This window comes from Pelodiscus sinensis, chromosome 11, assembly GCF_052426305.1.
Source record: "Pelodiscus sinensis isolate ZL-2025 chromosome 11, ASM5242630v1, whole genome shotgun sequence".
In the NCBI taxonomy this organism is placed as follows: Eukaryota; Metazoa; Chordata; order Testudines; family Trionychidae; genus Pelodiscus; species Pelodiscus sinensis.
The window spans coordinates 6,252,054-6,280,018 of record NC_143062.1 but is presented as its reverse complement, the minus strand read 5'-3'; the positions used below and the strand labels follow the sequence as shown (position 1 = coordinate 6,280,018).

The 27,965-nt window shown below is 66.5% G+C and overlaps 1 protein-coding gene across 2 annotated transcripts; it reads left to right on the top strand.

The window, feature by feature from the left end:
* The first annotated feature begins 1,842 nt into the window (after positions 1-1,842).
* CAMKV (CaM kinase like vesicle associated) lies at positions 1,843-27,965 on the top strand. Of its 2 annotated transcripts, none has more exons than XM_075939564.2 (11): positions 1,843-2,073; positions 12,244-12,352; positions 17,809-17,940; positions 19,085-19,159; positions 19,731-19,869; positions 20,378-20,498; positions 22,620-22,695; positions 23,455-23,591; positions 24,098-24,176; positions 24,380-24,467; positions 25,480-27,965. In XM_075939564.2, exons 2-11 carry the CDS (start codon positions 12,258-12,260, stop codon positions 25,732-25,734), a joined length of 1,197 nt encoding a protein of 398 aa, XP_075795679.2. In that variant the 5' UTR covers positions 1,843-2,073; positions 12,244-12,257; the 3' UTR covers positions 25,735-27,965. The 2 variants fall into 2 exon arrangements, with proteins under 2 accessions (XP_075795679.2, XP_075795678.2); XM_075939563.2 differs by lacking the exon at positions 1,843-2,073 and adding an exon at positions 11,046-11,231.

The window sequence follows — 27,965 nt, the reverse complement described above, 5'->3', positions numbered from 1 at the left end:
ACTTTACAGGATTTGCTCCTGGCTGAAGCAAGAGGAGAACCCAGGCCTGGGTCTCGCAGGAACAGGCTATAGAAGAACACGCAGGCTCCTCCGCTATCTGAGGAATAGCTGGTGCTGCCCTGGCCTAGGAGCCCAGAGCATTTCGTTCCCCTGTATCTCGTGCTGCCACTCATGGAGTAAAGTGCCCCCCATCCCTGGGCGGCGCAAAGCCCAGCGAGCTGCTGGGAAGGCAGGGGGGTGACTATCACCAGAGAGTCTCACTAATCGCGCGCTGCTCGCGGAGTAGCACTGCTGGGGGCGCGGCCTGGGCAAGGCCTGATTGCAAGAGGAGGTCAGAGCCAAGAACAGAGGCTGCTTGCCTGATCCCAGCCTCAGGCCCTACCCCGGCTCTTTGCCTCCACGCGGCATGGCTTCCCGCCCACCCCGAGCCCCTCGACGGGCAAGGCACGAGGAGCCAGGCGCAGCAGGGCAGTCTGCGCCAAGCCGCCGGAGCCCGGTGCCAGCAGGGGAGAGTGACCCCGCGACCTACTGGAGGAGCGCAAAGCCCCCTGGCCCTTAGAGCCGACGTGGCTCTCCCCGGTCGGAGGGCTCAGTGCCTCTGGGTGCACAGGGGAAGTTAGCGGGACGTGACCGGGGCCAAATGGGCCGTCTCTCCCTCTTGGAAGGGTTTGCTGGGCGAGAGGACGCATGGCCCAGTACAGCTGCCCAGGAGCCAGGAACACGTGGGGTGCAGACTGTCCAGGGAGGCCTGCAGAGCCCCACATCTCGGCCTGTCCAGCCCCGCGGCGGCGTGGCAGGGCACCCAGTCACTACAATGCATACGCCCCGAGACACCGACAGAGGCATTCCCCTCCGCCCTGCACACCTCTCTGCATCCTGCTGAGCCTGCACTCTGTCCCCAGGCAACGCCCCTCTGTGGAGCACCAGGGCCAGGCACCTAGCACAGCCCCCCAGGCGAAGTCTGGGGAAGCTCTGTTCTCTGGCGGGAGTCTCTCCCCTCTCCCACACGGGGTCCTTCCTGCTCAGCCTGCTGGCCTGGGGCTGCCGTGGGGCTGGAGGGGAGCTAGACCTGGGGGAGCAGCAGAGGAGGGCGCAGGGCAGAGCTGGCTGAGAGCAGAGTGGTGCCTGGGGGCTGGGAGAGGCGACCAGAGGGGTAGCACGTCCGGGGGCTGGAAGGTAACACGGCCTTCGGTTCTCGCAGTGCACACGGCAGCAGGTTGGCTGCCCAGGGAATGCAGCACAGAGCCCATGCCCCTCCCCACAGAGCGTGCTGGTCCACGGGGTGGCTTTCAGTCAGCCGCAGGCACCCGCCTCTCTCTGCATCACGCACGCAATGGGGCTGCAGCCCAGTCCGCCCCCTGGACTCCGCCGACAGAAATAAAACGAGGCCTCAGGACTGCACAAGAGGGGGCCGCCCAGCGCAAACGAGTGGCCGGACACCAGGGACAGCTCCCCGATTCCAATCCCAGCTTGTAAGGCACTTTGCTGCTGCGCAGGCCTGGGGCATGTCGAGCATCCTACTGACACTGAAGTCAGGCTGGGGCAGCACATGCGGGCCCCAAGCCCACCTGCTGTCCAGCTCCGAGGAGCACCCTCTGGGCCCCATCTCCCTCCCCATTGCAGGCCGCCCCACTTCTGTGAGCCTGGCTGTGGGGGGCCCCAGCCCTGCGACCGAGCAGGGTCCGAGGTGACACCCCCGCCTCACCCGCCCGGGGCAGTCCAGAGGGACCTGAAGGGGCCCCCTCCCCGGGTCCCCAAGCAGGGGGAGGAGCCTAAAGTTTGCCAGTGACGTCAGAGGGCCTGGCCCCGCCCCGGGGCGGGCCCCTGTTAGTCCAGTCCCTGTAACTTTCCCACGCCGAACTCCGGGGAGATGCTCCAGGTGCCCGGAGCCGGGAGCGCGCTCAGCCCCGTGAGCCCCGCCCGGCCAGCCCCGGAGCCCACTGCCCCGTGAGGCCCGGCCCGGCGCCCCGCTCCCCAGCCCAGCCCAGGCCGGGGCGGGCGGCCCAGGAGCCCGAGCGCCCGGGGCAGGGCGGAGGGACCCGGCACCTTCCCGCGGCTGGAGCAGGCTTGCAGGTGAGCCGGGTGGACGGGGCGCCGGGCGCGCTGCGTGCCCGGCCTGGAGCCTGCCCCGCGCAGTGGGCGCTGCGGAGCCGGGGGCATTCGGACAGGTCTCGGCTGGGAGGGGGGGATTGCGGTGTGACTCCGGTGTGACTCCAGCGTGACTGCCCCAGGCATGGCGGGAGCAGCGCCCGCCGCAGGGAGTCTGCAAGGGGCTCGCTGTGCCCCGCCCCCAGTGAGCTGTGCGGAGCCGGGGGGCATTCGGACAGGTCTCGGCTGGGGGCGGGGGGGGGGAGACTGCGGTGTGACTCCGGCGTGACTCCAGCGTGACTGCCCCAGGCATGGCGGGAGCAGCGCCCGCCGCAGGGAACCTGCAAAAGGGGCTCGCTGTGTCCGCGTCCCCCCCTCACCCCCCTAATGAGCGGTGCGGAGCCGGTGGGGGCATTCGGACAGGTCTCGGCCGGGGGGGGGGGGGATTGCGGTGTGACTCCGGCGTGACTCCGGCGTGACTGCCCCAGGCATGGCGAGAGCAGCGCCCGCCGCAGGGAGCCTGCAGAAGGGGCTCGCTGTGCCCCGCCCCCCCAGTGAGCGGTGCGGAGCCGGGGGCATTCGGACAGGTCTCGGAGAAAGTTGCCCGGGGTAGGAGCCTGCGGCAGAGCCCCCCCCCCCCTCCCGCGCTAGCGGCTCCGGTCTGCAGCCCGCTGCAGGCGCCCGGTGCAGCATGTGGGGGGAGGGGGCTGCTCCGGCCCGGGCCATCGGGGAACGGCCCCACGGGCCAGCGCCCCGAGCTGCAGGCGGCGCCCCCCCCCCCCACTCCCCTCTGCCCTGGCCGGGATCCGGGCGCTGCGGGCTGGTTCGCCTGCCAGCCCTTCCCCCTGTCCCCCCCCCCCCACTCTTGCGCGAGACTGGCGCTAATTTCCATGACAACCGCTAATGTCACAATTTCGGGGGGCTGGGCTGGGGGCCGGGCTCCAGCAGTGCCCAAGTTTTGTGCCAGGCAGCTCGGGTGGCCACCGTGCCAGGCCGGGGTGGGGTGGGGGGGAGGGACGGGCACTGGGGTGGCCACCGTGCAGGGGTGGGGGGCTGCCATACCCGCAGGGGGCTCTGTGCAGAGCGGGCAGGTGGGGCAGCTGGGGGGGTTGTAGCAAGGGGGGGTGCCCTGGCATTTCCCTCGTGCCCGGGGCTCGGAGGCTGCCAGCCAGGCCACGTGTGCTGGGTTCGGCTGGGGGGTGCATGCGATGCCGGGTATGTCAGAAGGGGGAGGGGCGGGTGTTCTGCTGTCTGTCTCCCCCAGCTGGATCCCTCTTGCAAAGCCAGATGTTCCTTCCCCTTCCTAGCCCTGGGTGGGGGGTGTCAGGCCTGGCTCCTGCCCCAGACTCTCAGTGGGGCTGGAGTGGGATGGGCCCATCCCCCCTTCTGCAGGATCACCTGGGAAAGGGTGGAGCGGGGCAGCCCCCCCCCCCCCTGCCCCCAGCCTCTCTGGCCTCTCTTCCCCGCCCTGCCGCCTGGTTCCACTGCCTCAGATCCCTCCTGCCACCTTCCCGCAGCCCCAGCTCCCTGCTGTGGCTCCTGGAGGCGGCTGGGAAGGGCTGCGAGGCAGGGCCCGCCCGCCAAACGCGGCACCTCAGCCTCCGTGCACCCTGGGGGGCAGGCACGTCTGTCTCAGCCCTGCTCTGTGGTGCCGGAGCCAGAGACGCTCCTGTTGGCTCCCAGTGCCTGCACGTCGCACTCGGGGGCGCGGAGGAGAACTCGGGCCCTGAGCTCGGCTGGCATCTTGTCCCTCCTTCAGCTGGCAGGCTGGGCATGGCCACTCGGTTGGCTGGGGGGTCACAGAAACCACTGCGGCCTGGGGTGTGGGGCACATGGCGCAGGGGGCAGGTGTCTAGCAGTTCCCGGTCCCCCTGGGGCGGTACCCCGGGGCACAGGGGGCAGGTCTCTAGCAGTTCCTGGTCCCCCTGGGTCGGTACCCGGTACCCCGGGGCACAGGGGCAGGTCTCTAGCAGTTCCCGGTCCCCCTGGGTCGGTACCCGGTACCCCGGGGCACAGGGGGCAGGTCTCTAGCAGTTCCCGGTTCCCCCCCCAGCCTAGTGTGCACAGAGGGGTCTGACGTTGCCTCCCTGAGTCCCAATCTGGAGTGTCTGGGCTGGTTTGGCCCCCGCGTCTCTGCCTGAAAAGGGCACAGGCAGGGGAGGGCAGTGATGGGGCAGGGCCCCAGGGGTGGACTCCCCCTTCCCAGGGTGCCACGTCCTGGTGTCTCGGGGGAGGAGCGGGTGGACCGGGCGGGTGCAGCCTTGTGAGTGGGTGTTGGCGGAGCCACCGTGGCTTGGGTGTCCTGTTCGTGGGGGATTCCCTCCCCGGAATCCAGCACCATCTGTGTTTGGGGCCCTCCGTGCCAGGCTGCAGGGCTCCCCAAAGGAGAGATTGTCTCTTCGGGGCCAGGGCAGGGTGCTGCTCAGCACAGGCCTTGCCCAGGCTTGGGGCAGCCTTTCCGGGCTGTGGGGGGCTCTACGGGCCACGCCAAAGGCGGCTGGGTTCCGCGTGCGCAGGAGGCGGCTGGGGAGCAGCGGTGTTACCAAGGGGATCTGGCCGCAGACCCCTGGGGCTCGAAGGCAGCACAGTAGCCCTCAGTCACCCCTGGGCCGCGGAGACTCTGCAACATTACGCAGCCCCCCGTTGCCTGTCCTTTAAATCCCGCTGCAGCACGCGACTCATGGGGCAGTGAGTTCCCCAGGCTGCTGTCAGCCGAGACTCCCTGCTGGGTTCCTGTTAGGGGCTAGGGAGGGACTTTGTGTTTCCACTCGATGGCTCGGGATCCCGACCCGATCCCATGGCCCCCCCTCTGCCTCTTCCTGATCCGGCCCAACGTTCCTCCTACGAGGACAGGAGGCGAGCGCAGGGTTTGAAGTGCGAGTGAGCTGCTGGTTTATAGGGCAGCCCCCCCCACGGCCCAGCAGTCGGCTTCCCTTTCTTCTGCTGCCGCCATTGATGTGGCGGCTATTAGAGTCCACACAGGCGCTTTCCTGGGGCTTCCTTGTGATCTGCAGCCGCCTGCCTGGGCTCCGCTCTCCTCAGATCTCCGAGCTAAGTCGGGCTGGGCCCTGCTTGAGACCTGGGAGGGAGAGTTCTGACTCGCTCCCTGCAGACCCCCCCAGCCCCAGCTGCTGCTCTTCGCTTGCGCTCCTCGGCCCCTGCCCCCCACTTGTGCCCCCCCGCTCCCCCAGCCCCTGCCCCCCACTTGTGCCCCCCGCCTCCCCCAGCCCCTGCCCCTCACTCGTGCCCCCCAGCCCCTGCTTCCCCAGCCCCTGCTGGTGCCCCTCCCTCCTGCCCCCCAGCCCTGCTCCTCACTCGTGCCCCCCTGCCCCAGCTGCTGCCCTTCGCTCACGTCCCGCTGCCCCTCCCTCCCCCAACCCCTGCCCCTGCCCCTCATTCACACCCCCAGCCCCTGCCCCTCACTCTCAGCCCCTCGCTCGTGTCCCCCAGCCCCTGTCCCTCACTCCCGCTCCCCAGCCCCTGCCGCTGCCCCTTGCTCTCACCCCACAGCCCCTGCCAGCCCAGCCCCTGACCCCACCCCCAGCCCTGCCAGAGCCCCTCCCTCCCCACCTGCAGCCCCTGTCAGCCCATCCCCGGGCTTCTCCTCCCAGATGGCTGTCACTCCTTGCACCCCCAGGAATGATCCCTTGCCGGCTGACCACACAGCCCCAGTATTTAGGGCCATCTCGGGGCCCCTCTCAGCAGCTGCCCGTTCCCCGGGGTTCAGTCCCACGAGTCGGGCGGTGCCGGAGGTGAAGCAGCTATTTCTGGAGAGGTGCCCAGAGGGGGCTGCTGCCTCCCAGCTCTGCTGCGCACTCGCTCCGGCGGCGCTTGCCAGGGTGGCGCTGGGAGCTGGGGCTGAGGACATGTCGGGGTGGGAAGCGAATGTCCAGCCACGATACAGCAGCAGGGATGTTTACATTGAATCCGGATCCTGGCTTGTGAAAGCTGCGTCATCTCCTCATGCCATCGCGCCTGCCTCCCACTCCCCAGCTATTGTGTCTTGCGCTGCGGCGGCGTGCCTTAAATAGCTGCTCGGCGCTGGGGGCAGGGGCTGCGCGGGTGCGCGTGCGTGTGCGTGTGCGTGCACGGCGGCCCTTCCCCAGTCTGCTTGGGGTCTCTAGCGTACCAGGAACATGGACCGACTCGCTTGGCCCTTCCTGCTCTCCGCCACCACGCGCCCATGGCAGAGTTACGTTCCCACCCAGCCTGGGGGCATGGGGTCGCTGCCCTAGGCCATCCATAGGGCCCGATCATACTCGCTACTCAATGGGTGTGGGGGGCACGTGGCCCCTGGTGGGGCGTGCAGGATACTCATGTGCCGCCTTACTGGATACTCTCAGATTGAGCAATAAAACCCCAGTCACCCCGCCCCCGCCCCCGGCTCCCCAGAGCCCCGGCCTGGGACCAGCCCCACCCCCGGCTCCCCAGAGCCCCCGGCCTGGGACCGGCCCCGCCCCCGCCCCCGGCTCCCCAGAGCCCCCGGCCTGGGACCAGCGCTGAGCTGCTGGGTCTGTAATTACAGCCCGAGAGCTGTCCTGTTTCCCCGAGGCGGTCTCTTCCCTTAGAACGTCCTGTGCCCCCTCTTGTCCCTGGTCCCGTTCTCCTGGCGTGGCTGCCAGCCGCTTTCCTGGCGGGAACAGTCAGCCCTAGCGGGCAGCGCTCCCCTTTGCTGGCTGAGGACCAGGCTCCGTGCTCGCTTTGCCCCCCCAGTCCCTAAAGGGGGCCCTGGGCTGGGCAGCTCGTCCATGCCAAGCGCATGGCAATGCCCCCTAGCCTGGCCGTGCAAGGCCGCCCCAAGGGGCATGATGCTCCCCCTAGTGGGGCAGCCTGGCAATGCAACATCCCCTCTGGCAACTCGAAGGCCTGGAGGAGGTTCCCGCGCGGGCGCCTGACTCGGGGGGCACAGTCGGCGGCAGACGCAGCCAGGAGGGAGCCAGGGGCTCTCGCCAGCCTGGATGTCATCCGGCCCCGCTGTCTCGTGCGGTGCAGGCGGTGTGCCAGCCCTGCGAGGGGTGTGGGCGGGAAGAGCGGGGGAGGGGGACTGGCGGCTGTTTCCGCTGAGCACGTGCACAGTGAGTGGGCGATGTCTGTGTGCGTCGTTCTGTTCCAGGGTTAACGCCCGGCAGCCAAGGGGGCGGGTGTGCCCGGCTACTGCTCGGGGAGCTGCGATCGGCCCTCGGGGCGCTCTTTGTGGCGGCTGAGTCAGCTGTGCAGGGCAGGTTCTGGAGCAAGCGCTGGGCTCTGCAAACGAGATCCAGGCTGGCAGGCCGTGTCCCCCTCGCCAGCTCTAGTGGGTGCGTGTCCTGCGGTCCCCTGAGCGCCACCCGGGGCTGTGACGGGCAGTGGGGTGCCTGCCTGCTAGTGACTGAGCTTTAGCCAGCAGAGCTATCCTGCCCCCTCTTACTGGTCCTGACCCCCCAGCCCAGCTCCACACTGGCCGAATGGGGCTTTCCTGGCAACCGGGAGCGGAGCCCTGCTTCTCTGGCTCCTGCCCAGCACTCTCCGGGGTGGGGCTGGCTCTCCCTGGGCTGCCCAGGCCCGGCTGCCTGGCTCCTGCAGATGGGCCCCACGGCACTGAATCGGGGCCATTGCTCACGCTGCCCCATGATCTGCCTGAGAGGCAGGCGCCTTGTGCCAGCTCAGCCTGCCTGGGCAGCGGGTGGGCGCGAGGCGGCCGCTAACTCTGCCCTGTGCATGGCGCCAGGCTGCGTCTCTCCCGCTGCCCTGCCGGCTCCCTCTGGGGCCGCTCCCACGTGCTGTAGCTCACCCGCCTGCCCTGTGCCGCCGGCTCCTCCGGGCTCTGCGCTCTCCTCCTGGGGTGGAGGCTGGCCAGGAGCCCGTAGCGGAGACCCCGGAGGGCCCCGAGGCACTGACGGCAGCAAGCAGGGGAGCCCGGGCTGGGCCGGCCGAGAAGAGGGCGATGGGGGCAGAGAAGCAGCTGGCCCAGGCCCTGCTTTGCGGGTGTGTTGGCTGCCAGCACGGCCCCGCCAGGGAATGAACTGGTCAGACGTGGTACCAGCCCCAGTGCTGGGGTGACGTGTAACCTCCTTTCCCTGCTCGTGGGCCGGGGAACCCGCTGCCCCTTCCGGGCAGGCGGCTGAGGGCATGGGGAGGGCTGGGCCATTGGGCCCGCAGGCTGCTGGGGGCCCAACCCCCTGTGGCAGGGCCCAGGGCGAGTGCCCCTTCTGCCTGGCGTGGGACAGGGCCCTGGATACCACCGCCTCCCCCCAGAGCTGGGCACGGCCTGCCCCCGGGCACGGCATGCTGCACATGAGTCCCAGGCCTTGCAGTGGCACCGGGCCCCTTCTGACCCTGTCTATGGGGCGCATCTGGCCCCACGTGTCCCCTCCCCTCCTGCGCATGGGCCCCCCGCCTCCCCCCCCCAAGAACCGGGCACCTGACTCTTAGTGGGCCAGGCTGGTACATTAGTCACTAGAACGAAGGAAAAGGGAAGCCCCTGCCCTGCCCTTGGCCCCGCTCTGCCCCCCCCCGCCCCCTTCGGCCCCGCTTTGCTGTTCCCTCACGTCCCACTCGCCGCCTGCCGGGGCTGTCCTTCCCACGCAGCCAGGAGAGCTCCCTGGCCCCCTTTGCTGCCCCGTGCGCCCAGCCCCACAGGGCATCGCTGCGCGGTTCCAGTGACTGCTGCCCGGCAGAGTCACAGAGCTCCAGCCACGCCAGGCCAGACCCCCAGGACCGCCCCCCCAGCCTGGTCCCTGGGCCTGGCGAATCCCTCACTCGTGGTGGCCGGCCCCATACCCTCTCCTCTCCCCGGACCCCTTGCTTCCAGCTGAACCCGTGTACTGCCTCCTGCCAGCGATTTGATCCCTGGCTCCCTCGGTCTGCAGCTCCTCCTGACGCAGCATGGTGAGGGCCGGGGACAGGTTGCTTGCTATGGCATTTCCTGCACAAACAGCAGCTAATCTCAGAGGAAGATGGGGGGCTCCTCCCACAGTGTTCATGACTTATCCGCAGGCGTTGCTCCCAGGAGCTTGAGGTACAGGCCATCCCCCCATGTGGCTCCATTAGTCTGCAGCAGTAGTAGATTGTTATCCCCTTGTGCAGTGGCCCTGGATCCTTCCCCAGCAAGAACCTGTTCTTGCTAGCAGCACGGGGGCTGCCGTCCAGGCTGAGACCCCAGAGCTCATGGACCAGCGGGGGATGATAGGTACCTTTGAGCTCGGCTCTCTGCGGGAGCGGTCAGCTGCCATCTGGATGGGGCAGGGGTTCACCCACCGCACGGGCCCGTGCAGTGCCAGGTGCCAATGGCAGGCCACTGACTTGCTCGGGCGTGGGTGCTGGATGGAGCCGGCCGCTGCCCAGGAAGCACGTCGGCCTGGGGTAGGGTGAGCGGGAATGAGCCAGGGCAAGGTCGTTGGTGCCGAACAGCTGTCCGAGTGGGAGCGCAGGTCGCTGGATGGGGGAGGGCAAGGGGCAATTCTCCAGGAGCCAGGGTGATGAAGGGCCTGGGAGCCGCTGTTGCCGGCAGCACAGCAGGGCCAAGGCAGGCAGGGGCGGCCCGTGAGCTTAGGCAGACTAGGCGGTCACCTAGGGCGCCACTGGCCTGGGGCACCCAATGATGACGTCACTGGGTGCTCGATGGGTACGTCACGGCCATTGGCAGCCTTACAGCGGGGGTGCCGATCGCGCCTTCCGCCTGGGGCATCAGCTGCTGCAGCCGGCCTCAGGCCGCTCCCGAAGGCAGCCTCCTGCTTCCCTCGCTCCACGCTGCTCCCAGAAGTAGCCAGCCCATCTCTGCTGCCCTCACCATGAGCTCTGACTCTGCAGCTCCTATTGGCTGCAGTCTCCAGCCAATGGGAGCTGTGGGCATGGAGACTCCCCCCACCCCCAGCCATCTAGGAGACACTTGGGTGGCTCCCAGAAGTGCCAGCCTAAGGTAAGTGCTGATCCTCTGCCTCCCCCCAAGCTCCTAACCTCCCGCCCCAGCCTGGAAGTGAGTGAGTGAGGGGCGGGGGTGGAGTGACGGGGAGGGGCTTTGGAGGGGTGGACGAAGGGTGTTGCCTCGGGGAAGGGGTGGGGGCAAGGGTCTGTGGGTTTGCACAACAAGTAGGAACCCACCAAATTCATGGTCCTTTTTGGTCAATTTCACATCACAGGGTTTTAAACAGTCGGTTTCATTGTTTCAGCTGTTCCCATCTGAAATCTCAGGGTGTTGTAATTGTAGGGGCCCTGACCAGAAGGAGTTGTGTGTGGGGGTGCAGTACTGCTAGCCGTCTGCCCTGCCACGGGTGGGGCGCTGCCCTCGGGGCTGGGGGCCAGGCCCACCACCACCACGCTCGGCTGCCCAGCTGTGAAGCCAGTGCAGATGTAAGGGTGGCAATGCTGTGACACCCCCTCCCCCAAAATAACCTGGTAACCCCCCGGCCGCTCCCTCTTGGGGTCAAGAGCCCAGTTTGAGAGAGGCTGGGGGCCTCGGGAAATCTGCGTGCTACAGGCTGGAAGCGCTGTGGGTTTGGTAGGGCCCTGGCCATCAGCCGGCTGGCAGCTCTGGCCCAGCACCCCCAGCGTCAGGCTTGTGCGGATGTGGGGGGGGGGCCGTGCCTGGCTCGCGGCAGGCCAGGGAGGGAGCGTCCCGCTGCAGAGCCAGCCAAGGGGCTGGCTCCAGGGCTGCTTGAGCCCGGAGCAGCTGGAAATAAAACGGGGCCCATCAGTCGAGTGATTCCAGCCGGACTGGCCCCAGTCAGCTGTTCAGTGGGGCCCCGGGGCCAGCTGGAGGCATTGGGGAGGGGGCCCCCTCTTTGCTCCTCCCTAGCCCACAGCAGGAGGGGAGGGGAGGGTCTGGGCCAGGGTCTCAGCACCTGTTTGCTGGAGGCGGGGGGAGGCACAGTGCGTGCTGCTCTGGGTACAGGCGCTGAGCCTGTTGCTATGGCAATGGGAGTTGTACAGAAGGATAAAGGCAAGTCTGTGAGGAGGGGGTGGGGCCGGCTGAGGGAGCAAGGGGGTCGGGGCTCCGGTTCCCGGCCTGAGCTGCCCCGTGGCCCTGCAGCTGGGCTGTGCGGGCAGGGCATGGCCCTGGGCACTGCTGCGGGAGTCGCCCAGCCCAGCCCCTCGTGGCCCGGCTAGCGGCTGCCCCGTGCTGCAGCAGGCCCGGTGCCAGGGCATGGAGCAGGCCGGGCGGAGAGGTGCCCACACGGGGCCTGCAGCAGGCTGGGCCGCGCGGCAGAGCGCCCTGGTCACCACGTGCCCAGGCTGGCATCCCGCTGCCCGGCAGAGCGCTGGGAGCCCATGGGCCCAGACACAGCAGCGGAGGGGGGGGGGAGACGTGGGAACCAAAGGGCACTGCCAGAGGGTTTCCCACCAGCTTCCTCTAGCCAGAGCCGGGCTCCGCAGGGAATGGCCGGGGGAAGGGGGGGGGGGACAGAGCCAAGGGCCCGGCCGGCTGCCTGCTGGGCCGTGCATCCGGGTCCCACGCGGTGCGGCCATGGGGCCCACAGAGACCGCTCCACCAGGGCAGGCTTGGGCACGCTGGGTCTGCCTGGGCAGGGCTGGGATCGGGCACCCAGCGCCTGCCTACCCCGGGCAGAGGAACCTGCCGTGCTCCGGGCCGTTGCAGTGGCTCTGCGGGCGGGTGTGGCTGGCGGCCCTCGCTGGGTGTTGGGCTGGTGAGGAGACTGGCAGCCCCCTGCTCAGTGTCAGCACGAGGGGGAGCAGTTTCCTCCTGGCAGCTGGGCCACCAGGCTGGTGAGCGCAGGTGACAGGGCACAGACCTGGCCTCAGTCAGCCCCACTCCACGGCAAAGCTCCCAATGATCGTTTCCACCCGTGTGGAATAAATTTGTTCTGCGCACCAAGGCTTGTGCGGATGTGCACCACCAGCGCTCTGCCAATCAGCTGAGCCGCGCTGGACTCTCTCCTGGGGAGAAGCCGCGAAGTGGTGGGACTGCACGGAGTGAGGTTTGACCCCCTGCGGGGCAGGAAGACCCCAGCAGGGAGCTGGCACTCTGCTTTGGAATGGGAAATGGCCGTGCTGGGGGGAGGGGACTGCGAAGGAGCCCTGCCTTAGCGGGGCAGGAAGTGCCAGAAAGGCCACTGGCAGCCGGGGGGGGCCTGACCAGCAAGGCCCGGAGGAAGCAGTGTGGCCCAGTGGCAGGGTCATGCAAACGCCCTCCTCACTCGCTTCTTCTCTGCCTTCCAGCACCGGCCCCGGCGATGCCGTTTGGCTGCGTCACCCTGGGAGACAAGAAGGATTACAACCAGCCATCCGAGGTGACGGACAGATATGACCTGGGACAGGTCATCAAAACGTGAGTCTGGCCCGGACGCCTCCGGCTGAGCTTGCCCGGCCCTGTGTGTGTGGGGGGGTCCTCTGAGAAGATGGGGGGGGGGGGGCCGTTCACAGGCGGACCCTGCTGTAGCTTTTCCCCTGATCGTGAGATTGGGACGATTCTGCCCCCAGCACCGAGTGCTGCCGCTTCTGCGGAAGGCGTGCAAGGGGCTGGCTGCAGAGAAGTGCTGCGTGAGGGGCCGGTGAGCCTGGCGGGCTGAACCCAGGAGTTTCTGTGGCTGCGGCGGGTGGCGACTGCAGGGCCCAGGGAGCGCACGGCACCGTGCGAGCCGTCCATGTACCCGGGCGTGAGTTCCGACAGCTCAGCGTCACGGGAAAAGCGGCAGCCTCTGGTTCTCAAGGCTGGGAGCCGGCGCGTGGCAGCGGGGCTCCACTCGCATCCAAAGAGTTTGTGGAAGTGGTGTCAAACGTGCCGTATCTGCTCCTTCCTGTCGCGGCTCCGCAGCTGCACGGCGTGTCTCCAGTCCCACCCGAGACAGCAAGGCTTCCATTTGCGGACAGGATCGTGCCCATTCTACTGCAAAGCAGACCCCTGCGAAGATGCTTTGGGGCCAGAATTGAAGAGCACCTGGACTTTTAAACTGCAGAGGGAGTTCCCAACACACTGCGGTGAAAGGACGACAGTCACACCCGAGCGCACGGACTACGTGGAAGCCTGGAGTGATTCACAGACCAGTCCCCTGCCTGGCTGGGGAGAAGTCATAGAATCCTAGAATACTAGGACCGGAAGGGGCTTTGAGAGGTCATCGAGTCCAATCCCCTGCCCTCACGGCAGGACCAAGTACTGTCTAGACCATCCCTGATAGACATTTATCTAACCTACTCTTACATATCTCCAGAGATAGAGATTCCATAACCTCCTCGGGCAATTTATTCCAGTGTTTGACCACCCTGACAGTTAGGAACTTTTTCCTAATGTCCAACCTAAACCTCCCTTGCTGCAGTTTCAGTTTAAGCCCATTGCCTCTTGTTCTATCCCCAGAGGCCAAGATGAACAAGTTTTCTCTCCTTATGACACCCTTTTAGATACCTGAAAACTGCTCTCATGTCCCCCCTCGATCTTCTCTTTTCCAAACTAAACAAACCCAATTCTTTCAGCCTCCTTCATAGGTCATGTTCTCTGGACCTTTCATCATTCTTGTTGCTCTTCTCCGGACCCTCTCCAATTTCTCCACATCTTTCTTGAAATGTGGTGCCCAGAACTGGACACAATTCTCCAACTGAGGCCTAACCAGCGCAGAGTAGAGTGGAAGAATGACTTCTCGTGTCTTGCTCACAACACATCTGTTAATGCATCCCAGAATCATGTTTGCTTTTTTTGCAACAGCATCATACTGCTGACTCATATGCAGCTTGTGGTCCACTATAACCCCTAGATCCCTTTCTGCCGTGCTCCTTCCCAGACAGTCGCTTCCCATTCTGTATGTGTGACACTGATTGTTCCTTCCTAAGTGGAGCACTTTGCATTTGTCCTTATTAAACTTCATCCTGTTTACCTCAGACCATTTCTCCAATTTGCCCAGGTCATTTTGAATTATAACCCTGTCCTCCAGAGCAGTCGCAACCCCTCCCAGCTTTGTATTATCTGCAAACTTAATAAGCGTACTTTCTATGCCAATATCTAAATCGTTGATGAAGATATTGAACAGAGCCAGTCCCAAAACAGACCCCTGCAGAACCCCACTTGTTATACCTTTCCAGCAGGATTGTGAACCATTAATAACTACTCTGAGTACGGTTATCCAGCCAGTTATGCGCCCACCTTATAGTAGCCCCATCTAAGTTGTATTTGCCTAGTTTATTGATAAGAATATCATGTGAGACCGTATCAAACGCCTTACTAAAGTCTAGTGATAGGAGATGTAGCCGTGTTAGTCTGGTGCAGCTGAAACAAAATACAGGACTATGTAGCACTTTAAAGACTAACAAGATGGTTTATTAGATGATGAGCTTTTGTGGACCAGACCCACTTCCTCAGATCAAATAGTGGAAGAAAATTGTCACAACATATATGTTCCTTTTTTTTTTTTTTTTTTGATTGTATCCTTTGGTATATATGGTTGTGACAATTTTATTCCGCTATGTGATCTGAGCAAGTGGGTCTGGCCCACGAAAGCTCATCACCTAATAAACCATCTTGTTAGTCTTTAAAGTGCTACATAGTCCTGTGTTTTGTTTTTACTAAAGTCTAGGTACTCCATATCCACTGCTTCTCCCTTATCCACAAGACTCTTTATCCTATCAAAGAAAGCTATCCCATTGGTTGGCCATGATTTGTTCTTTACAAATTCATGCTGGCTGTTCCCTATCACTTGCCACCTTCCAAGTGTTTGCAGGTGATTGTGGCACCGCATACGGCACTGAACAGTTCTGAAGAAGAGACAGAAACTAGCTTCTGAGCACGGGTCCAGCAGGCTGGCTCACAGCATGCTGCCTGTTGAAAATCCCAAGCCAACAACAGACCCACCCACGGTGACTGCCAGTGCCAGCAGGCCTGCAGGCAACCCTGGCTCTACCCTGCAGGGCTATGTTGCTGACACAGCTGCTGCCCCAGATCCTGCTGTGCCGGAGAGAAGTTCTCCTGCGCTTGGGTGCGCATGCAGCCCGGAGTGCAGCATTGAGAGTTGTGCACCGTGGGACCCTGCCTCCCTTCTCGGGCTGGGGGCGGGAGGTAGCCAGGGAAGTAGACTTGCTCAGGTCCCTAACTCACTTAAGTTTGCTCTGCCCAGTCCCAGGGTGGACGGGGACTGACGGGCTCAGTGCAAGCTGCCCCGGCAGTGCCTCTCCAAGGCCACTGCAGCTCCAGCGGGCACAGCCAGGGAAGGGGGCATGCCCCCAGCTGGGTCAGGGCCAGGTTCATCTGCCCCCTGCTCCCCCCAGCCAGAGGAATGATGCAGCAAACTGGGCACTTCCCCGAGCTCCCTGGCAAAGGGCAACAATAATTCTCCCCATATGAATTAGGGGAGAGCTGTGGTTCCCCCCCCCCCCAGGGGGGGGGGCTTGGGGCTGGAGCCGTCCCTGACTCACATGCCTTGTGAGTCTGTCTCCGTGGCTTTGAGAGCGCATCCCACTGTCCCGGCTTGGCCAAACCCGGCCTTGCTCGAAGTTGGGATCTGAGGAAGCTGCCTCCCCCAGGGGCTGCCCCTCACTTGTCGCGCTTGGGGGTGGGGGTCTGACAGATGGATTCTCTCAAATACACAATACCCTGGCGTCAAAGCACCGACCCCATGGGCTTCCAGGGCTCCCACGCCCCCCACAAGGGGCTCCGGCCCTGCAGGGCTGGGACCGTGGTCCCACCTGCTGCTCAGCCCCACCTATGCTCTGCCCAGGCCCCGCCCCCACTCAGGCTCTTCCCCTGAGGCCACGCCCACCTCTCACCTGGGAGGGGCACAGAGAGAACATCAGAGCGGCCAGGCTGGGCCACACCAACGTTTGTCCATCCCAGTGTCCTGTCTGCCCCCAGTGCCAGGTGCCCCAGAGGGAGGGGATGCAACAGGGAATCCTCCCGGGACCCCTCCCCGGTCACCCACCTGCAGACACACGGCTAGGGCCCCATCCCTGCCCAGCCTGGCCAACAGCTAGGAGCCGATCTAGCTCCAGCACCAAGTGACACAACCAAGCCCGCGCCTGGGCGGCCCTCTTGGAATGGCTGCCCAGCCCTGCTGCGGCCTGGCTGCTCTGTGGGCAGAGCCTGGCCCTGCCAGGGCTGCGTAGCGCGTGTGGCTAGGAACCGTGGCTATTGGGCGGGGTTCTGGCACGTGACGGGTGGAGACCCCGCATTCGCCTCTGAGCCCTGCCCTCCAGTCACAGCCTCCTGGCCAGGGTCGGAGCAGGGACCCGTAATGGCACAGCCGAGGGCCGGCAGAGGGCCTGCTGCCTGCTGGGGCAGGAGGAGGATGGGGCAGGGTGGCAGCGGGGCAGCCGAGGGCCGGCAGTCTGGGGGGCATGTCAACCCTACGGCGATGCGGAGAACTGAAGGTTTGGGTTAGGTTTTGCAGCGCTTTATTATTTTTGTACTTTACACCCAAAAATGTCAGTGCCTGCCCGGCTCCAATTAAGTTGTTTAAACATGTTGCAATGGTAGAAAAAAAATCTGAAACCTGTAGGTACCAGGTGTCCTTTTTTTTTTTTTTTTTTTTTTTTTTTTAAGGGTACTTTATAAAAAAAAAAGGCTGAGAAGCACTGGCCCAGGAGCTGCACTTCCCTTCCCCAGGGCTGCAGTTGGCCCCTCTCTCTCCTCCCCAATGCTGCTGAGGGGGGTCAGAGGCAGGGAGCCGGTGTGCTGCTCATACCACCTCCCTGCCCTGCTGTCCAGGAGCGCCCCGCCCGAGGCCCAGAGCTGGGCTAACAGCCCCAGCAGAGTGATGCGAACGCTGGCCCAGCGCGCACTAGGAGGGCTCCGCACCCAGCAGCCGGTCTGGGCACAGCTGAGGGCGTCCGCTCAGGGCGAATTGCTCAAACTAGGGGCTCCTTACAGCCCCCAGACTGGAGACCTCTCCAAACAGGCTACATACCAGTCCCACCGAGCGCTCAGCAGCCTGCCTGAAGCCTCGTGAGCAAAACCCCTCCGACACCCCAGCAATATCCGTGCCCCAGATGGCCCTGGGCCTCATACACCGGTGGGGGGTCCTAGCACCCAATCCCACCTCCCCCGAACGAGTTCTGTCCGGTCCCAAGAAACCAGCCACAGACCCCTGGTCAATTTACCCTCTGGACCTTACCCGCAAATCACGCTGGGCCAATCCTGTAGAATCTACAATCTAAAGGTTTATTACTACGCGAAAGTAAAGCCTGAGAGTGAGGTTGTTAAAGTATCGTACATTACATGCACCGAATATCCCAGTTCTCGATGCAGGCTCTAGCAGAGATGTTACAGCTGCTGGCTTAAAAGTCCTTGTTGCGCATCCTAGGATCAGGATGAGTCCACAGTTCTTTCCGGCCCTTCGATCCCTGCAATGCTGCCTCTGGGATGAAGTGCTGAGCTGAGAACCAAGATGGAGTCGGCCACATGGCCTATTTATCCCTCCTTCCTGGTCTTTTCTTGGCTACAGCAGGTCCCCTGGCCCACGGCCTATCCCTGTGTTCCCTGCTGGTAGCCCCTAGGGATGAGTCACCCCTCTTGAGGTGTGTCCTTGGCCTATAGAGGGCTATTGTTCCAGAGCAGCCTTAGCTCTTCCCCTGCAGAGCTCTGCCTCCCGCCCGCCCCACGGATCGGCCCCTCGTGGCCATGGGGTGGTAGCTGCTGGCGCACGTGCAGAGCTCCGACGCTAGGGCAGTGTGGTAGCAGTACACCACACCCGTGCGCTTACAGCAGGGTCTGGGCACCACAGGAGGAGAGCCTGGCCCCACCCCCAAAAGGTAACCCCCAGGGCAGTGGGGGGCAGTCCTAATGGGGCCCTGCTGCTCTGCCCCCAGGGAGGAATTCTGCGAAATATTCCGGGCCAAAGAGAAGGCGACGGGAAAGCTCTACACGTGCAAGAAGTTCCTGAAGAGAGACGGGCGGAAGGTGCGGAAGGCGGCCAAGAATGAGATCATCATCCTGAAAATGTGAGTCCCCGCAGCCCCCTGCCCCGCCTGCGCCCGGCACCAGCGGCTCCGGTCCCCGCGGCCACCTGCCCGCCTGCGCCCGGCTCCGGTCCCCGCGGCCCCCAGCCCAGCATGCGCCCGGCACCAGCGGCTCCAGTCCCCATGGCCCCCTGCCCCGCCTGCACCCGGCACCAGGAGCCCCGGCCCCCGCGGTTCCCCCGGCCCCCGCGGTTCCCCCAGCCTGCGCCCGAAGTGCTCAGCACGAGCAGCTCCAGTCCCCTCTTGTGCTGCCGATGGAACGCTCCTTGCTAGCGGCGGTAGTAGGCCGTTACCCTTTCCCGGGGTCCAGCGGCCAGAGGGAGCCATGGCTGCTGAAGCCGGACGTGATCTGGCCAGGCTCTAGCCCCGCCCCCTGCTGCCCGTAGCGGTGCTTGGCTGCACGTGGGCCCAGCAGCCCCTGCTCTGGTGCCGGGATGGCGGGGTGGGACAGCCCCACAGCACCCCTTGCTTGCTCCCTTGGGCCAGGCTAGCCCACGCTGCGTCATACTCCCACTGCCCCATGCCCCTGGCCCCTTTGCCAGTCGGCGGGCACCCACGGGCCAGAGGGGAGCCTGAGCCGCCTCTGCCCAAGTGGCCGGGCATGTCCCTTGGATACCAGCAGCCAGCATCCTCCCCGTGCCCCCTTCTGGACGTGTAGCGCAGCCCAGCTCCCTGCAGGCCCTGGCTCGGGGCTGAGATGGGCACAGAGAGCTGGGGCTGGCCCAGGTCCCTCATCCGTCCAAGGCAGAGCCCAGCTGGTGCCGGTCAGAGGCAGGTCACCTGGGTCCCTAGCAGAGCTCTGGGTCTCCCTCCGCCCGCTCTGCCCTGCTGCTGGGGGAGCACAGCCCGCTGTTGGTCCCCTGTGCCCCCAGCTCCTCTCCCTCCTCCACTGGGAAGGCCTGAGCAAGTGGGGAGCAGTGGGGCGGGGTGGGGCCCATGCGAGGTGCCCTCCTGGCCCTGCCCCCATGCTGTGCCCAGCTCTGCCCCGGCTCAGCCTCCCCTTCCTGTGGCCTGCAGGGCTCCCCAGAGAGCCAGCGGGAGCGGAGCTGGGCAGGGTCTGTGCCTGACGAGGCAGGGACGTGGCCCCGTCTGGGCAGAGCCCCTGACCTTCTTCTCGCTCTCCCAGGGTGAAGCACCCCAATATCCTGCAGCTGGTGGATGTGTACGTCACCCGCAAGGAGTACTTCATCTTCCTAGAGCTGTACGTGAGCTCGGCCCTGCCAGGGCCCTGTGCCCCGGGGACCTTCCTTTGCCTGCAGCCCCCGCCCTGCAGCTCCGGGGCCCCTCTGGGGCAGCCATGCCAGACGCCCGCTGGCTCATTCCCAGCAGCCCCTTTGTCCTGCAGGGAGGGTCCACCACCAATGCCCTGACATGCCAGCAAGGTTCTGATTCCTGCTCCTCCCCAGATTCAGCTGCAGCCTGCTGTGGGAAGCATCAGGAGTGCTCAGGGCCACGCTGTGAGCATGGGAGCGGCTCAGCCAAATCTGCTGCCAGTCTTGACACAGGAGCCTGGGTTCCGCCAGGCACCCAGAAAGGCAGGGGCTCCCCATAGGTTACCTGCGCTCATGAGACGCGCTCCACGTCCTGCCTCGGGTGGGGCCGGGCCCCTGCACAGCTCCTGCCTTGAGTGGCAGCCCAGGCTGCTGTCCTGATGGACGGGGAGGGTCCTGAGCCCCTGCAGCGGCTGGGCCTCGGGGTGCCCCGTCATAGCTGGGGTGCTGGTACGAGGCCGGATCCTGCTGCTCTCAGGCACGGGCCTTGTCCCCATGCAGGGCCACAGGCCGGGAGGTGTTCGACTGGATCCTGGACCAGGGTTATTACTCGGAGCGGGACACCAGCAATGTCATCCGCCAGGTGCTGGAGGCCGTCGCTTACCTGCATTCGCTCAAGATTGTGCACAGGAACCTCAAGGTGAGTCAGCGGGCGCATGCCCTGGTCTGATCTGTGCCCTGGGGCCGGTCTGCCTCGCGGCCACCACCGCTAGGAACCGGCCAGTCCAGCAGGGCCTTGCTCGCACTGCTCTGCAGGGGGCACCTGGCTGGCTCCCTGCTTGGCCGGCTCCCTGTGGGGGCTGGCGGCTCCCTGCTTGGCTGGCTCCCTGCGGGGGGGCTGGTGGCTCCCCAGCCTGGCCGGCTCCCTGCGGGGGGGCTGGTGGCTCCCCAGCCTGGCCGGCTCGCTGTGGGGGCTGGTGGCTCCCCGGCTTGGCGTGTCCAGTGTAGCATTTCTGCTTGGCAAATGGCCTCTTCTTTGAGCCCTTCCCCCCGGCATGGGTGGGCGGGGCTGACCCCAGCGCCCTGTGAGATGCACTTGCCCTGGCGGGCGTGGGGCACGGGCCTCCCCCTTGCGGGCGCCCACCCTGGGCTGGGCTGGGCTCTCCTCTCCTCTCCTCACCCCTGCCCTGCTCTTGGCCGGGCTGCAGCTGGAGAACCTGGTGTATTACAACCGCCTGAAGAACTCCAAGATAGTGATCAGCGACTTCCACCTGGCCAAGCTAGAGAACGGCCTCATCAAGGAGCCCTGCGGCACCCCAGAGTATCTCGGTAAGCAGCCCCCGCTGGGCGGGCAGGGCACGACATCCCCCGCTCGGGACCCCCAGTGAGCCGCAGCGGGAGGATCTGCCCCCAGAGCCCGTTCCAGGGGCGCAGCAACCCCGGTCCGGTTCTTCCCTCCCACCGGGGCTGCCCCCGAGCCCGTTCCAGGGGCGCAGCAACCCCGGTCCGGTTCTTCCCTCCCACCGGGGCTGCCCCAGAGCCCGTTCCAGGGGCGCAGCAACCCCGGTCCGGTTCTTCCCTCCCACCGGGGCTGACCCAGAGCCCGTTCCAGGGGCGCAGCAACCCCGGTCCGGTTCTTCCCTCCCACCGGGGCTGCCCCAGAGCCCGTTCCAGGGGCGCAGCAACCCCGGTCCGGTTCTTCCCTCCCACCGGGGCTGCCCCAGAGCCCGTTCCAGGGCGCAGCAACCCCGGTCCGGTTCTTCCCTCCCACCGGGGCTGCCCCCGAGCCCGTTCCAGGGGCGCAGCACCCCCGGTCCGGTTCTTCCCTCCCACCGGGGCTGCCCCCGAGCCCGTTCCAGGGGCGCAGCAATCCCGGTCCGGTTCTTCCCTCCCACCGGGGCTGCCCCAGAGCCCGTTCCAGGGGCACAGCAACCCCGGTCCGGTTCTTCCCTCCCACCGGGGCTGCCCCAGAGCCCGTTCCAGGGGCGTAGCAACCCCGGTCCGGTTCTTCCCTCCCACCGGGGCTGCCCCAGAGCCCGTTCCAGGGCACAGCAACCCCGGTCCGGTTCTTCCCTCCCACCGGGGCTGCCCCCGAGCCCGTTCCAGGGGCACAGCAACCCCGGTCCGGTTCTTCCCTCCCACCGGGGCTGCCCCCGAGCCCGTTCCAGGGGCGTAGCAACCCCGGTCCGGTTCTTCCCTCCCACCGGGGCTGCCCCAGAGCCCGTTCCAGGGCGCAGCAACCCCGGTCCGGTTCTTCCCTCCCACCGGGGCTGCCCCAGAGCCCGTTCCAGGGGCGTAGCAACCCCGGTCCGGTTCTTCCCTCCCACCGGGGCTGCCCCAGAGCCCGTTCCAGGGCACAGCAACCCCGGTCCGGTTCTTCCCTCCCACCGGGGCTGCCCCAGAGCCCGTTCCAGGGCACAGCAACCCCGGTCCGGTTCTTCCCTCCCACCGGGGCTGCCCCAGAGCCCGTTCCAGGGGCACAGCAACCCCGGTCCGGTTCTTCCCTCCCACCGGGGCTGCCCCCGAGCCCGTTCCAGGGCACAGCAACCCCGGTCCGGTTCTTCCCTCCCACCGGGGCTGCCCCCGAGCCCGTTCCAGGGGCGCAGCAACCCCGGTCCGGTTCTTCCCTCCCACCGGGGCTGCCCCCGAGCCCGTTCCAGGGCGCAGCAACCCCGGTCCGGTTCTTCCCTCCCACCGGGGCTGCCCCCGAGCCCGTTCCAGGGCGCAGCAACCCCGGTCCGGTTCTTCCCTCCCACCGGGGCTGCCCCAGAGCCCGTTCCAGGGGCGTAGCAACCCCGGTCCGGTTCTTCCCTCCCACCGGGGCTGCCCCCAAGCCCGTTCCGTGGTCAGAGGCTGGCTTGTACCCAGAGGGCTGAGGGCCCATCTAGCCTGTTCTCCTGCGCATGGTGGACAAATGGGATCCAGGCTCGCCAGCATTGGCCGTTCCCAAGATCTCCGCAGTTGCTCTGGGCGCAGGTGGCCCTCCTGGGCCTGGCGTTGCGGCCGCTTCTCCCTGCCGAGATCCGAGCGCCCCGCTCAGGCGGTCACGCTGGGTGCCGGCTCGGGAGAGGGGGCGGCCGGTCTCTGGCTGGGGAGGTCGCTGTCCAGCCGGAGCTGTCCAGCCTGTATGTGCGCTGGAGAGAAGGGTGCAGCTGGGTCTGCCGAGGAGCTGGGAACTGAGGCTGGCTGCCCATGCTAGCCCACAGCGGGGGAACCGGGCACAGTGCCACGGCCAGAGAGCCCAGGCCAGGCACACTCTGCCAGCTGCAGGGCAGGGGGGCCCAAGGGGCAGGGGCAGGTGAGACGCAGCCCCAGCTAGCTAGGTCCCGCCTGCCCTGCCCCGCTGCTGACGTGGGGACGTCCAAGCTGAGGGTGCAGTGCAATTGGGCTGGGCACCCCAGAGCTGTGGCTGCCTGGGCATGGGGCTCACTCGCTGTGGGGCTGTTGCAGCTCCGGAGGTGGTGGGGCGCCAGCGGTACGGCCGGCCTGTGGACTGCTGGGCGATCGGTGTCATCATGTACATCCTGTACGTACGCAGGGGTGCAGCCGGGGCCGGGGGGCCGAGAGGGCTGGGGTGGGACCAGGGGCTGGGCCAGGAGGCTGATGGTGGGGGGACAGGGGCAATGGCCACAGATGAGGCTGACGGGGTGGGGTGGGGTGGCAGCCAGAAGCCACATCCAGGAAACTAGCTGAGAGTGAGTGAGATGAGCCAGCAAACAGGGCCTAGGCCTGGACCCTGGGAAGGGAACTGGGGGGCCTTGGGGAAGGGGGCCAGAGACCAAGGGGCCCCAGGGAAAGGAGCTTGGGGGCTCCAGAGAAGGGGGCAACAGACAGATGGGCCTCGGGGAAGGGGGCCCGAGACTGGTGGGCCCCGGGGAAGGGGGCTAGGGGGCCCTGGGGAAGGGGGCCTGAGACCGAGGGGCCCTGGGGATGGGGACTGGGGGGCCCCGGGGAAGGGGGCCTGAGACTGAGGGGCCCTGGGGAAGGGGACTGGGGGGCCCCGGGGAAGGGGGCCTGAGACTGAGGGGCCCTGGGGAAGGGGACTGGGGGCCCCGGGGAAGGGGGCCTGAGACTGAGGGGCCCTGGGGAAGGTGACTGGGGGCCATCGGGGAAGGGGGCCTGAGACTGAGGGGCCCCAGGGAAGGGGACTGGGGGCCCTCGGGGAAGGGGGCCTGAGACCGAGGGGCCCTGTGTCCCTTGGGCAGCATCTCAGCTTGCCCACGGGGCGACGGGGCTGGTCAGCGCTGGGCCCGGCTGGCTGTGCTCACCGCTCTTGCCCACGCAGGCTGTCAGGGAACCCGCCCTTTTACGAGGAGGTGGAGGAGGACGACTACGAGAACCACGACAAGAACCTGTTCCGCAAGATCCTGGCCGGCGACTACGAATTTGACCCCCCTTACTGGGATGACATCTCGCAGGCGGGTGAGGCCCCTCGCCCTAGAGACGCTGTCCTGCGGGAGAGCCGCGAACGCCGGCTCCACGGGGCCAGTCCTCTCCCGTTGGACGGTGACTCCACCCCCATCCCCTCCTCCACCAGCCCATCCTCGCCCTGCCCCCCGGTCCTGTTCGCCAGGACGCCATCCCTTCCCTCTCGCCAGCCAGCGCCGCGGGGCCGGTGGGTGTCCGGAGAGTGGCTGTTCCAGGAGTGAAGGCCCAGCCCCCATCCCGAGCTGCCCTGGGAGGGCGAGGAGTCCGGAGCAGCCCCGGGGGGAGCAGTGACCAGTCCTGCACTGACCTTCCCACTGAGGGGTTGACAGAGCAGCCAGCTGTGGGGCTTTGGGCTCCTTCGCTCTCCTCCATGCCTCGCCAAGCCCGGCCCGGCCCCTCTGGCTGAGAGCCAGAGCCCGAGTGTGCCAGCCACCCCCACCCCTCTCAGGCCGCGTGGCCAGCCCGACCTCAGCACCTTCCTCCCGCTTGCTGTCCTGCAGCCAAGGAGCTGGTAACCCGCCTGATGGAGGTGGACCAGGACCAGAGGATCACAGCCGAAGAAGCCATCTCCCACGAGTGGTACGGCCATGTGGGCGAGGGGCCTTCTGGCAGGGATGGAGGGGACATGGGCCATGAGGGAGTCCAGCGCCACCTGCCGGGGCCAGGGGAAGGGCTGGGTGCAGGCTGGAGGTGGCAGGGCTCGGGGTGGGGCAAGCAGAGTGCGGGCGAGGGGCCGGGAGGGCAGGTGGGCGCCAGTTGTTAGCTCGTGTTCCCGCCTGCAGGATTTCTGGCAACGCCGCCTCAGATAAGAACATCAAGGAGGGCGTGTGTGCTCAGATCGAGAAGAACTTTGCCAGGGCCAAGTGGAAGGTACGTGGCCCGCACCCTGTGCCGTGCCCATCGGGGGGAGGGGGCCGGTCTGGGAGCGCACAGGTCAGCGGTCAGTTCCCAGCTGCGCCACAGACCCCGGGCCAGGCGCCGAACCTCCCCAGGGTCCCGGTCCTCTCTGGGCCAGGCAGCGTGGGGTGGGGAGAGGCCTCGCAGTGACGGGTGCAGGGAAGACAGGAGGGCCAGGGGGACACCAAGACCAAGAGGTCTCTGGGGTCCCGCTCACAGGCAGGACTGCTCCCGCTGCGGCCCACAGCCCTATGGCTGTCCAGGGAGCTGCCAGGAAAGATATGGGGGGGGGGGGGGGGGCTGAAACCAGGCCTATCCAGACCCTTCACTCTATTTCCTGGCTCTCTGATGCTTGCGTCTCACAGACCCTCTGAAAGCAAGGCCCTGCCTCAATTTCCCCAGAGTTTGTCAGACACTGACTTCCAGCACTGGCCCATCACTGTGGTGACTGAGCCCCCAGGAGAAGTCTGGTAACCGGGTGCATGGTCTGTCCTGTATCCCCTTAACAGCAGGGGTCACTGCACCCTTCACCCCACAGCCTGGGGAGAGTCTGCGCACCCCCGCTGCAGGTATCCAGAGCCCCAGCAACTGGGCTGTCAGTCCCTTAGTCAGAGCTACCCGGGGTCCATCTCAGAGCTATTCCTTATGTGCGCGCCCTCAGGCCTGCCTGGGGTCCTCTCCTCCACCTGGGCAGGTGAGCTGGGCGTGGCTCAGCTCAGTCCAGCCTCCTTCAAGGGCCAGCTCAGCCCAGGCCTGCTGTGCCTCCGCTGCCTGGGCGCAGAGTCCCTGCGGCGGGGGGGCCCCCAGCAATGGGGGAACGGAACGTCTGCGCTCTGGCCGGCCAGCACCCCACAGCCCGGCCCTTGCCCCGCCTGCAGCACCTGCTGGGGAGAGGGGCAGGGGGGAGGCGGGAGCTCAGCTCAGGCAAAGGCCCGGTGCTGCAGTGCGGTGCCCTGTGACCGACGGGTTCCTCCCCTCCCCACAGAAAGCCGTGCGAGTCACCACGCTCATGAAGCGGCTCCGGGCGCCCGAGCAGGCAGAGCCGGCCCGGCCGCCCCCGCCTGCTGCCGCCACGTCGGACAGTGCCGCCTCGCCGGTCCCCGCTGCCGCCCCGCAGCCCACGGCCGCCGCCACGCCCGACAGCACGGCCACGACGCAGGGCGCCCCGCCCACCTGCAACGGAGAAGAAGCCACGGCCCCCAGCGCCAGCCCTGAGGCCAGGACCGAGGAGAGCGGCTGAGCAGGAGGGCCGGGGTGGGGCAGCGCTGGGTCTCTCGCTGTACATAGTCACTGGCATGGTATCCCCGGCTCCCGTCTGTCCCCGCTGTGCGCCTGCCTGCCTGGCTCTGTCTGGCCCGGCTGGGCTGCTGCCACGAGCCGCTCTTGTCCACGTTCCTGAGCCTGGAGCGTTCCGCTGGGCCCAGGCGGACAGACAGATGCCAAAGCAGAGCCCCTTGCATGGAGGTTTCTCTCTGCCCCGTTGCTTTTCTTTTCTCCCTCTCCGTTGGTGGCTTTGTTGGGTCCCTCCCCTCCCTGGAGGCTGCTCTCTCTGTCTCTCCCTCACTCCCCCACCTGCGTGGCACCGCCGGGCTGGCCTGGGCCGGGGAAGGGGACACAACCGCCCTTCCGAGTTCCCAGTGCAGGGAGCCTGGGCACAGGTCCGGTTGTGTGGCCGTAGCCAGCGCTTGTGTGCGTGCGCGTGTCTACATACAGCTGCGTGTGTGCTGCGTGGTCATTGTGGGGTGTGCGTGGCCATGCGGGTGCCCCCTCCCCGGGTGGACACGTGTGCGTGCACTGGGCGTAGTCTGCTGGGAGGGGCAGTGGGGCGGCCCCGAGCCCCCTGGGAAGGGCCTGAGCGCCAGTCGCAGAGTAGCAGCTGAGCCGAGCCTGCTGCAGGGCTGTGCTGACCGGCAGGCGGGGCGGCTCATGGGTCACAAGGCCTAGGCTGCCGTCAATCCCAGATCCAACTGCCCACGTGGCCGCACCCACAGGTGCCCGCTGAGCTTGCTTGGAGCTGGAGCTGGGGCTGGTGCGGAGCGAGGGGCCTGGGTGTCTCCTCTCCGTGGTGCCGGTGGCGCCTGGCCCTGGAGGCTGCAGACCTGCCTGGGCACCCATAGAGTAGGCAGCGCAGCCTCGCCCTACCCCGTAGGCCCCAGTCCGTGCTGGGGGGCAGGCTTGTCCGAGCAGGGTCCACGTGCGGGAGGGTCCACGTGTCCATGCGCTGCTCTGCTGCTTGAGGGCCTGAGGGCAGGGCCAGACCCCGCTGGCGCACGGCAACACCCTCCTAGGCTCCCTGTGGCCCAGCCTGGTGGCTCATGTAGGGGGAGCGTCACGGCCCTGCTGGAGCCGCCCAGGCAGGAACACAGGCTGCTGGGAACATCCCAGGGCCGGCAGCCCCCTCGGGAAGGGTGGCTCCAGCTGTCCCGTGGCTGCGCCAGCCCCATGTGGCCAGGGAGCTGGGTGCGCCGACCTGCAGGCACGTGGGCCCCTGGCTCGGGCTGTCGGAGCAGGGCGGGGGGCTCACGGCCAAAGCACTGTTCTAGGCCTCTGCTCCTGGGCCCAGTGTGGGGTGTGCAGCCCGCCTGTGGCGGCACCCGGCCTGTCGGAGGGAGCAGCAGGGCACCTGTGGGCCGTGCCCAGCACAGCTCGGGGCCGGGCCTTGGCGTGGGGGAGTGTCCGTGTAAGCGCTTGCTGTGTGTGCGGGGTCACAGCGCCCCGTGTCCTGCGGCCCCGCCCGGGCACAGAGGCTCTGCACCTTGGCCGGCCCAGGCGAGGGGCTTTTCTGGCTGCAGCTGGCTATGGAGGCAGCTGCCTGCTGGGTTCCCCCTCCCCGCCGTGCTGATGCTTGGCAGACCCAGGGCAGGCCTGAGGGAAAATAGCGCCTTGGCCAGCTTGTATTTTAGCAGCCTGGGCCCCCCAACCATCCTCCCTGGGCCCCCCAACCATCCTCCCTGCCGCCCAACCATCCTCCCTGGGCCCCACTGCCTGCCTGGGTGCCCCTCCAACCCTCCCTGGGCCTAGATGTAGGCAGGCCTGCCTGGTCCTGGGTGCAAGGTGCTTGTGGCTGTTGGTTCTGAGGGGAGGGGAGATGAGTCCAGACGAGAGCCCTTGACCAGAGCTGGGCCTCTCCACTCCCCCCAGTGACAGGCCTGGCCCATCAGCTCCCTGCGCCCTCTTCCCCTGGCCCCAAACTAAACAGGAAGGAAACCCAAGTCCCACTGCGAAGGGCCTGTGGGGTTGACCTGCCACCAATGGGGCTCCCCCGGGCTCTCCCAGCCTGTGGCTCTCCGGGCTGTGGGCCCACCACTCCGGCTTTCCTGCCCCCTCTCCTTGACTCGCAGCTGCATGTCTGTAGGGTTGGGTCCTGTCTCAAACGTTTCTTTCCACCACGACCGCCCAGAAGCTGCTGTGTGATCGCTGCACTGTACCACTGGCAAATAAAGACCTTCTGAGGACAAACTGAGAGCACCA